This window comes from Suncus etruscus, chromosome 10 (genome assembly GCF_024139225.1).
Source record: "Suncus etruscus isolate mSunEtr1 chromosome 10, mSunEtr1.pri.cur, whole genome shotgun sequence".
NCBI lineage: Eukaryota > Metazoa > Chordata > Mammalia > Eulipotyphla > Soricidae > Suncus > Suncus etruscus.
The window spans coordinates 83206250-83216563 of record NC_064857.1 but is presented as its reverse complement, the minus strand read 5'-3'; the positions used below and the strand labels follow the sequence as shown (position 1 = coordinate 83216563).

The 10314-nt window shown below is 43.3% G+C and overlaps 1 protein-coding gene across 1 annotated transcript; it reads right to left on the bottom strand.

Annotated features, from left to right (window-relative positions):
• Positions 1-1932: 1932 nt before the first annotated feature.
• LRRC57 (leucine rich repeat containing 57) lies at positions 1933-10285 on the bottom strand. Its single transcript, XM_049781574.1, has 5 exons — positions 10149-10285; positions 9860-9998; positions 8922-9190; positions 4155-4340; positions 1933-3064 (listed from the first exon to the last, which is right to left on the bottom strand). Exons 1-5 carry the CDS (start codon positions 10230-10232, stop codon positions 3023-3025), a joined length of 720 nt encoding a protein of 239 aa, XP_049637531.1. The 5' UTR covers positions 10233-10285; the 3' UTR covers positions 1933-3022.
• Positions 10286-10314: the final 29 nt, after the last annotated feature.

Sequence of the window (10314 nt, the reverse complement as noted above, 5' to 3'; positions counted from 1 at the left end):
GACTGATTCAATAGCTCTTTCAAATAATTAACACATTTCTTCCTCCTATCTTTCTTTGGTTAGGAAGCTTTATAGGTAATTTTGTCAAGTCTTAAAAAATTAAATAAAGATCCATAAATCAACAACACTCATAAATAAAATTACCTTTGGTGCCTTTCCATTTTTATTGGACATACAGGATTTTATTTGTAATATTTTTCATTTATTTGAGAGTTTAAATATGTTGAATAAACAGATGTTTGTGACTCAATTAAAGAAGATACAGTTAAACCAGGGAACTTTTAAAGGCTGAAGAAGGAAATGTTTGAAGTGCTACTCAGTGATGCCCTAGAAATACCCCATGCCAAGTGGAACAGTTAGAATAAGGTTGGAATTGGACCAAAGAAAGAGTACAGTGGGTAGTGTGCCTGCCTTGTATGTAGCCAACACAAGTTCAGTCCCAGCATTGCAGATAGTCTTCCAAACCCATCAGGAGTGATCCCTGGATACAGAGGTAGGAGTAAGTCCTGAGCACAGGTGAATGTGGCCCAAAAAAAATTGGGGCTGGAGTGATAGCACAGGGGGTAGGACGTTTATCTTGCATGCAGTTGATCTAGATTCGTACTCCAGTATCCCTGATGGTCCTGTGAGCATCGCCAAGAATTTCCCTTAGCTCAGAGCCAGGAATAACCCGAGCACGGATGTGACCCAAAACCCAGATGGTTAAAAAAAAAAATTCTTTTGGGGGGTGGGGTTTGGGTGGATAAAAACTATCTAGAAGCACAAAACCAGTTTCCGTTCACATTTGATGCTAAAGTAAAAAAAAAAATTTTAGAGTGGCATTTATGTTGACCCTGGCCAGAAGCAACTCTTTGCCTCAGTCTGTTCATCTGTAAAATGGTGCAAGAATGTCACTTGGCCTATAGTACTTAGGGTACAATTCTTTAAAGAACACTTGCCCTAGGGCCGGAGAGATGGCATGGAGGTAGGGCATGCGCCTTACATGCAGAAGGATGGTGGTTTGAATCCTCGCATACCATATGGTCCCCTGAGCCTGCCAGGAGCGATTTCTGAGCATAGAGCCAGGAGTAACCCCTAAGCATTTCCAGGGATGGCCCAAAAAAAAAAAACCCCAAAAAACGAGGGGCCAGAGATATAGCATGGAGGTAGGGCATGTGCCTTGCATGCAGAAGGACGGTGGTTTGAATCCCGGCATCCCATATGGTCCCCCGAGCCTGCCAGAAGTGATTCCTGAGCATAGAGCCAGGAGTAACCCGAGTGCTCCAGGTATGACCCCCCAAAAATACAAAAAAAAAAAAAAAAAAAAGAAATGATTAAACACCAGGGACCACAGTGATAACACAGTAGTATGGTGTTTGCCTTGCATGCGGCTGACTGAATGACCTGGGTTCAATTCCCGGCATCCCATAAGGTCCTCCGAGTCTGCCAGGAAAGATTGCTGAGTTAGGAGTAACCTGAGTGCCACCAGGTGTGGGCCCCCCTTCCCCCCCCCAAAAAAAAACCCAAAAAATAAACACCAGAAATATCTATTGACTTAATAATTAAAATAGGTTGTGAAATTAAAAGACATAAATAGCTCCTTGGTTAATATAAAACTTCAGAAAATAGTTGGTTTGGGGCCGGAGAGATAGCATGGAGCTAAGGCGTTTGCCTTTCATGCAGAAGGTAGGTGGTTCAAATCCTGGCATCCCATATGATCAGACCTGAGCCTGCCAGGAGTGATTTCTGAGCATAGAGCCAGGAATAACTCTTGAGCACTGCTGGGTGTGACCCAAAAACAAACAAAAAAAAAAAACAAAAAAATAGTTGGTTTATCAGTTATATGAAATTACATTTGTAGTTTCAATAAGGATGGTTTCAATGCTACAAATTATTTATTAGTCACATGAAGGCATTTCAGTAGTCATGCAGCCTGAACAAGAACATAAAACATTTCTTCGTAATCAATTTATTTTCAGAGGACCATTTATAGGTTAAAAGTTCTGACTTTCTTGAAGGAATTAACCTTTTTTTATCCAGTGTTCATTAGAAATTCTTTATTTAGCATATTCTCATTCAGAGAATAAACTTTTAAATATTTAAAATATTGTCTGATAGGTTACTTGATTAGCAGTTATAAGTACAAAAAAAAGGAAGGATTATCAGAAATACATTATTTCTAACGAAGCTTCATGAAAATTTCAATTATTAAAAGTCCTAGTATCTTAAAAGTTTTGCATATATGATTTTTAGCTCTTTGGAGCCCTCTACCAATAAGGCACCTGCAAAAGTGAAGAATTTGCTACTGTAGCCTTGGGACACAGTTTTTAGTATTGTGTTGGTGCTAATCTGACGACACTTGAAATGAAGACAAACATTTACATTTGTGTACATCCTAAATTCTACGTAAAACCAGACGAACTGACAGACTAGAATAAAAGCATGAATCCTGGGTCAGGAAACAGATCAGGGGGGGTAATGCATTTTGCATGCTGGAAGCCTGGATGGAGCACTGCATGGTTTCCCAAGCACCACCAGGAGCAGTGCATAGGAAGTAGATACTGGGCACTGTTAGATGTGGCTCCAAAACAAGCAAGAAAAGCAGAACTCCTTAGATGCACCATATCAGCCTTTCACAAGTTATTTCAACTTTATAAAAATAGGAATTTTTTAACACAGATTGAAATAGCATCTGACTTTCTGAAGCTGACAAGTTGGAACTAAATGTGAAAATCAAGCAGCATATGGAGCTGTTCTGTAACGGGCAGCATCTCCTCACTGTATCCGGAGCAGCTAGCTACTGATGTCAACTAATCAACATTGTCTGCTATTTTATTGAGTTAAAATGGAGGACTCTTCCTGTGTCTGATCCTTACAGCTTATCTGACATAAGCCCTGGAAAGGAAAAAGATTACTGAATGAAATAATCTCTGAGGTGTTCATCTTACTGCAGATAACCTTGACAACAGGAGCCTCTCATTCAGCCAGACTGCAACAGGTTCCAAGTCACTGTCCTGTTAGGTTCCCATACTTGTGAAGAATATCATGCAAACTTCTTCTTGGTGGCTGTGAACCTCTCCATGTACTAAAAATAAAAGTAGATTGTGTTTTTGCATGAAAAACTAATAGCTGGTACCTTGGGCTTTGATTTTATTTTTGGTTTTTGGGTCACACCCGCTGCGCTCAGGGGTTACTCCTGGCTCTACACTTAGAAATCGCTCCTGGCAAGCTTACGGGACCATATGGGATGGCAGCATTCGAACTACCATCATTCTGCATGCAAGGCAAATGCCCTACCTCCATGCTATCTCTCCGGCCACGGGGCTTTGATTTTTTTTAATTTACATTTTTATTGGACATTTCCTTTATTTCCCATAAAATCTACCTAGTTTTTATGCAGATTTAAAAAACTATTTTAGGGGAGAATCACAGGTGTTAGTATTTAGGGCTTACTTCTGGCTATGCACCAGGGATCATTCTTGGCAGGGATTAGAGGGACCATATGGGTTGCTTTTGAGATTGAATCCAAGTTGGCTGTGTGCAAGACAAGCTCCCTGCTCACTGTACTATCTCTCTAGGTTCTGTATTTCAATTTATTTATTCTTTTGTTTTTTTGGGGGTCACACCCGATGGTGCTCAGGGGTTACTCCTGGCTCAGCTCAGAAGTCGCTCCTAGCAAACTCGGGACCATATGGGATGGCAGGATTCAAACCAGGGTCTGTCCTGTGTGGTTGAGTGCAAGGCCAACGCCTTACCACTGTGCTATCACTCATACCCCTTAATTATTTTTTTAATTTTAATAGGAAACACACTTTATAGTGAAAGTCACCTTAGACGTTATATATGATCTATTCTTAGAACCTACCTTCGGGGTCCTGAGCGATAGCACAGCATTAGGACGTAGGCCTTGCACATGGCCCAGGCAGCAAAGTGGGGAACAAACATCCTATTAGCATTAAACATGCATCCTTGGGGCTGGAGAGATAGCATGGAGGTAAGGTGTTTGCCTTGCATGCAGAAGGACAGTGGTTCAAGTCCTGCCGTCCCATATGGTCCCCCGAGCCTGCCAGGGGTGATTTCCGAGTGCAGAGTCAGGAGTAACCCTGAGTGCTGCTGGGTATGACTCAAAAACTAAAAAAAAAAAAAAAGAGTCACATAAAAGCTTAAATACATACCTTATCATAACCTTCCAATTCTCGAAGTGCCTTTATCTCAAAAAGGTTGCCTTCCACAGCAAGCAGACAGATCTGGGAATCACTGAGAATGCTTTGTGGAAGCATGCTGAGCTCAAGACAGTTCTCTTCCAGGCGAAGAACTTTAAGGCGAGGGCAGCGAGATATCTGTATTGAGATCTGAGATATCTATTGAGACCCACAATGAAAAAAAAAAAAAGGAAAAAGCATAAATATTAAAATGGTGATTTGTTTTTACTAAATTTAAACAAACCTTGACAACTTGGTTGTCTTTTTCTGCCTCCACTTTCTCACTACCTACTCATTCTAGTAGCTTCTGTTATTACTTACACTTTTCCGAAAAAGTTTTGAAAGTCATGCGTTTTTTTTGAAAACAAGCTCTTCTGATTATGAAAGAGCTTGAAGAGTAACATATTTAAAGAAAAAGTTACCAGCAGCCCAATACCATAAATATTTTGGTGTATTTACCATCGATTTTTTCTATTTGTTTTTTGTTTTCTGGACCACACTTGGTGACGCTCAGGGGTTATTCCTGGCTATGTGCTCAGAAATCGTTCCTGGCTTCAGGGACCGTATGGGATGCCGGGGATTGAACCCAGGTCCGTCCTGGGTCAGCTGTGTGCAAGGTAAATGCCCTACCTCTGCACTATCGCTCCAGCCCTAATCATCGATCTTTTTTTTTAGGTTTTTGGGCCACACCCGTTTGACGCTCAGGGGTTACTCCTGGCTATGTGCTCAGAAATCGCCCCTGGCTTGGGGGGACCATATGGGACGCCGGGGGATCGAACCACTGTCCGTCCTATGCTAGCACTTGCAAGGCAGACACCTTACCTCTAGCGCCACCTTCCCGGCCCCGTAATCATCGATCTTTTATGTACAGGTACATGCTGACTTGTCAAAGTTAAGGATCAATGTCATCATCCCCAGTTTTATTTTACAAATCTATCCTTAAAACTCTTCTAAGTTCTGGGTTTTTATTTCTTTCTTTTCTTTTCTTTTTTTTTTTTGGTTTTGGGCCACACCAAACTCCTGGCTATTTGTTCAGAAAACGCTCCTGGCTTGAGGCATATGGGACACCAGGGGATTGGACCACGGTCTGTCCTAGGTTAGCACATGCAAAGTAGATGCCCTACTGCTTGCAGCACTGCTCCAGCCCTTGCACCACTGCTCCAGCCCAGTTCTGAGGTTTTCTATCTTTTGAATTATTTGTGATTTTGTTCTTTCTGTAGGCATTTTCCTTTTTGGAGGTGGTGGGGGCACACTAGGTAGTGCTCAGGGGTTATTCCTGGCTCTGTGCACAGGAATTATTCCTGGTGGTGCTTAGGGGACCATATGGGATGTCAGGGATCAAACCAAGGTAGGCTGTGTACAAGGCAAACCCCATACCTATAGAAACTAATCCATTTTTGTCTGTCAGGTAGGGCCAGAGAGACAGCAAGAGGAGGTTCTTGCCTTGCACATGGCAGATCTTGGTTCAATCCTGGCAAAATATGGTCCCCTGAGCACTTTCAGGAGTTATTCCTGAGCCCAGAGCCAGGAGTCAGCTCTAGCAACCAGGTGTGCCCCTTCCCACAAAAAGAATCTATCATATACGTCATGACCTCAAAATTTGCCTATATTTACCTCAATCTCACTGTTTTCACTTTTTGAGATTTTTTTTTTCCAGTGCTAGAGAGCAAACCCAGGTCTCATAAATGCAAGGCATAGATTTTTACCACTGAGCCATTTTCCAATTACAATTTACAGTGAACATATTCTGTTATGTGATTTATCATCATAATCCAGCATGCTATTTATTCTCAATAGCAACATGTTATTTCAGGTTCTTCACAAATCCAAGCAATCATCAGACTCAACCACTTCTTTTTTTTTTTTTTGGTTTTTGGGTCACACCTGGCAGTGCTCAAGGGTTATTCCTGGCTGTCTGCTCAGAAATAGCTCCTGGCAGGCATGGGGGACCATATGGGACACCAGGATTCGAACCAACCACCTTTTGTCCTGGATTGGCTGCTTGCAAGGCAAACGCCGCTGTGCTATCTCTCCAGGCCCCAGACTCAACCACTTCTTTAATTGCTCCCAATCACCAAATCACATTTACTCTTGTTTACTATCATCATAGACCATCATCTAGGATTTTTGTTAGAAATGCAAATTCTCACAACACACTCCTGACCTACATAATCAGAAACAATGAGAATTATTTCCTTTGTACCTTACACATGGCCAACCTGGGTCTGATCCTTAGCATCCCATCTGGTCCCGAGAGCTGCCAGAAGTGATCCCTGACTGCAGAATCAGGAGTTAAATCATGAGCACTGCTGGGTGTGATCCCCCACCCCACCAAATATTTTTAATTAAATAAAATTGTAGGGGCCGGCAAGGTGGCGCTAGAGCTAAGGTGTCTGCCTTGCAAGCGCTAGCCAAAGAAGGACTGCTGTTCGATCCTCCGGCATCCCATATGGTCCCCCCAAGCCAGGGGCAATTTCTGAGTGCTTAGCCAGGAGTAACCCCTGAGCATCAAATGGGTGTGGCCCGAAAAACCAAAAAAAAAAAAAATACTGGGGCCGAAAAGATAGCATGGAGGTAAGGCGTTTGCCTTTCATGCAGAATGTCATCAGTTCAAATCCGGCTTCCCATATGGTCCCCCGTGCCTGCCAGGAACAATTTGTGAGCATGGAGCCAGGAGTTTCCCCTGAGCACTGCCGGGTATGACCCAAAAACCACACACACACACACACAAATTGTATATGTTTTGTTTTTGGGCTATAATTGGTGCTAGTAAGGGATCATTCCCAGCTCTATAGTCCCACATAGACTATGTGCTATGCCAGAAATGAACTAAGGTCAGTTGCATGCAAGACAAATTCTTGAAAGGTATTTTAATAGTCATATGTGACTAGTATCTACTACAATAGACTGCAGAGCTAGAAACAATCTAAAGGCCATTTTTCTCTATGTGATGCTTCATCCTTCGTGTCTATGTAGCTAGTGCAAATATTAGTTATCTAGATACAAACTGGAGTTTCTAAACAATTTCAAAATACTCTATTTAAAGCTTTCCAGATGGGAGTTAGCACCAAAATGTGTGTTAAATTTTCAGCAAAAGGAGGAAATATATTTAACAAAGACATTAAAAATTTAAGACCCAACTCAGTGCATAAGAGTTTAAGCCTCGACTATCAGTAATGTTTGAGGTATATACGGAAGATAATACACTTGTTTTGCATCCACCCAACCTGTATTCCATCCTCAGCATCACAGATCCTGGAGTAAGCATTGAGCACTGCCAGGGATGGCCCCAAAACAAAATCTAAAGCTTATTAGAGGAAGATCTAAAGAAATCTTAAAACTTTGTGACATTTGGGGCCAGAGCGAAAACACAGCGGTAAGGCATTTGCCTTGCACACAACCAACATAGGACAGACCCTGATTCGAATCCCGGCATCACATATGGTCCTGAGCCTGCCTGGAGCAACTTCTGAGTGCAGAGCCAGAAGTAGCTCCTGAGCGCCGCCGGGTGTAACCCAAAAACAAAACAAACAAACAAAAAAGTTTGTGACATTTTAACTTTTTTGTTTTGTTTTTGGACAATGCACTGTGGTGCTCAGGGATTATTCTTGGCTCTATAGTCAAGGATTATTCCTGAAGATGTTTTGAGGCCATCTGAAGTCCTCGGGATTGAACCCGGATTGGCCACATGCAAAAGGTGAGTACCCTGCCTGCTGCACTATCGCTCTATCCCCAACATGTGTTCTTTTTTTTTGGTTTGTGGGCCACACCCGGTGATGCTCATGGATTACTCCTGGCTATCCACTCAGAAATTGCTCCTGGCTTGGGGGACCATATGGGACACCAGGGATCGAACCCAGGTTCGTCCTGGTCAGCTGCATGCAAGGCAAATGCCTTACCACTACGCTATCGCTCTGACCCTTGACCTCAACTTTTTTTTTGGGGGGGGGTCACACCCAGCAGTGCTCAGGGATTACTCCTGGCTCTATGCTCAGAAATCAGTCCTGGTGGGCTCAGAAGACGCCGGGATTTGAACCACTGACCTTCTGCATGAAAGGCAAACACCTTACCTCCATGCTATCTCTCTGGCCTCAAGGCCTCAACTTTTTTTTTTTTTTTTTTTTGGTTTTTCGATCACACCCAGCAGTATTCAGGGGTTACTCCTGGCTCTGCACTCAGAAATCACCCCTGGCAGGCACAGGGGACCATATGGGATGCCGGAATTTGAACCACAGTCCTTCTGCATGAAAAGCAAAACGCCTTACTTCCATGCTATCTCTCCTCCAGCCCTCAACTTTTTTTTTTTGTTTGTTTGTTTTGGGGTCACACTCGGCTGTACTCAGGGCTTATTCCTGGCTCTACACCTCTACACTCAGAAATTGCTCCTGGCAGGCTCTGGGAACCATATGGAATGCTGGTATTCGAACCACCATTCTTCTTCATGCAAGGAAAATGCCCTACCTCCATGCTATCTCTCCGGCCCCATGGCCTCAACATTTTAACATTTAATATCTCACTCCATTACCCATCCTATCCTCCAAAAAGTATCTGCATAGCAAACACCCTGTGTTTCAACTAATTCCATGGTACATGGAAATAGTACAGTTCACATTAGAAATATACCTAGCTTCATGAGTTCAGTTTAAGGAGCAAGAAATGATTCAGGAGTTGTTTATAAACCTACACATATGCTATATACACATGCGATAGAGATGGGGAGGAATCCTTAAATTCACAGACCTGATTCTGGTTGAGGTTGAGCTCCATGACCTGAAGATCTCCAATGATGTCAGGTATGCTGCGAATCTGGTTCTTGGAGAGATCCACCACATCCAGGTGCCGAAGACTACAAAGTTGGGGTGGTAGGGCTCGCAGCTGGTTCCCAGACAGGCTTAGGGTCTTGAGAGCAGAAAGTTGACCAAAGGTAGATGGCAGCTCTCTCAAGTGATTGTTATTTAAGCTTAACATCTCTAGCTTTTTCAGATTGCATAACTCCTCAGGAAGCGCACCTGGCACAAAAACACCCTGAATTGAACACAACTTAAAAAAGCGCATCAATTGGAGTTTATAAAAAAAGAAACAAAACTGTGGTCACTGCTATACCTCTCGAAAATATGCATAGAATTCTCAGATTGTATTATTTCTTTTTTCTTTTTTTGGTCACACCCGACAGTGCTCAGGGGTTACTCCTGGTTCTACGCTCAGAAATCGCCCCTGGCAGGCTCGGGGGGACCATATGGGATGCTGGGATTCGAACCACCGTCCTTCTGCATGCAAGGCAAACGCTTTACCTCCATGCTATCTCTCTGGCCCCTGATTATACTATTTCTTAAGCATTGCATTTTACCAAGATAGTCTTCAGAAGGTGAAGGGGCTATCCAAATTCAGAGAAGAGCCTTTGCACAATATGAACATTTGGAAGGCCAGTCTTCCTCTTCCATCTGGCAACGTCCCCCAATTATCAGCAAAAGCTAGTTTACATTACAACTCAACGATAATACTCGTTTTCATATTCAAACGGACACAGTACCTATCGCCAGAGAAGATACTATTACGAGACAGCGTCAAGGGCGCTGACATTCTTCTGTGTCTAGGTTTTCTCTGAACGTTTCATAACAAACAGAAATCACTCTAGCGAAATCTCTCTAGGGAAAGCTTTCCAGGCGCAAAAGCCATACTCAGTTTGTTGCTGTTTAAGGAGAGGCTCTTCAGCAGAGTGAATTTCCCTATGATTGTAGGCGGCAGGCTCTCGATCTTGTTGTTGGATAAGTCGATGGTCCTGAGATTGCTCGTCAGCCTCTGCAACTCTAAGGGGAACTGGAGAAAGGGGTTCACAATGTGGAGAATCCCTTGTCGGTGAACTTCACCATCAGCACCATCACCAGCACCATCAGTACCACCACCAGTACCACCACCACTCACCAGCTTCCTCCCCAAGGCCTCCCTCCATGTCCCATTTAGTCTCACCTCGGTCAGCCCACGCTCCTTGAGTTGAAAGACGCCAGTTTTCTGCGCTGTTTCCACATGAGCGCGAAGGGCACTGTTTCCCATTCTGAAGCCAGGCTTATTGGGTTCCTGAGGGAAGGAAGCAGGGCTGTCAGTGCTAATAGAGGCATTCGGCCCTCCTGCTAGC

Excerpts from the sequence above, each read along its gene's own strand:
- LRRC57 (XM_049781574.1), bottom strand. The coding sequence starts at position 10,232 with ATGGGAAACAGTGCCCTTCGCGCTCATGTGGAAACAGCGCAGAAAACT. Across the intron at positions 9,999-10,148 it reads AGGAGCGTGGGCTGACCGAG|TTCCCCTTAGAGTTGCAGAG; the intron begins GTGAGACTAAAT and ends CCCTTTCTCCAG. Across the intron at positions 3,065-4,154 it reads AATTGGAAGGTTATGATAAG|TACATGGAGAGGTTCACAGC; the intron begins GTATGTATTTAA and ends TTTTATTTTTAG.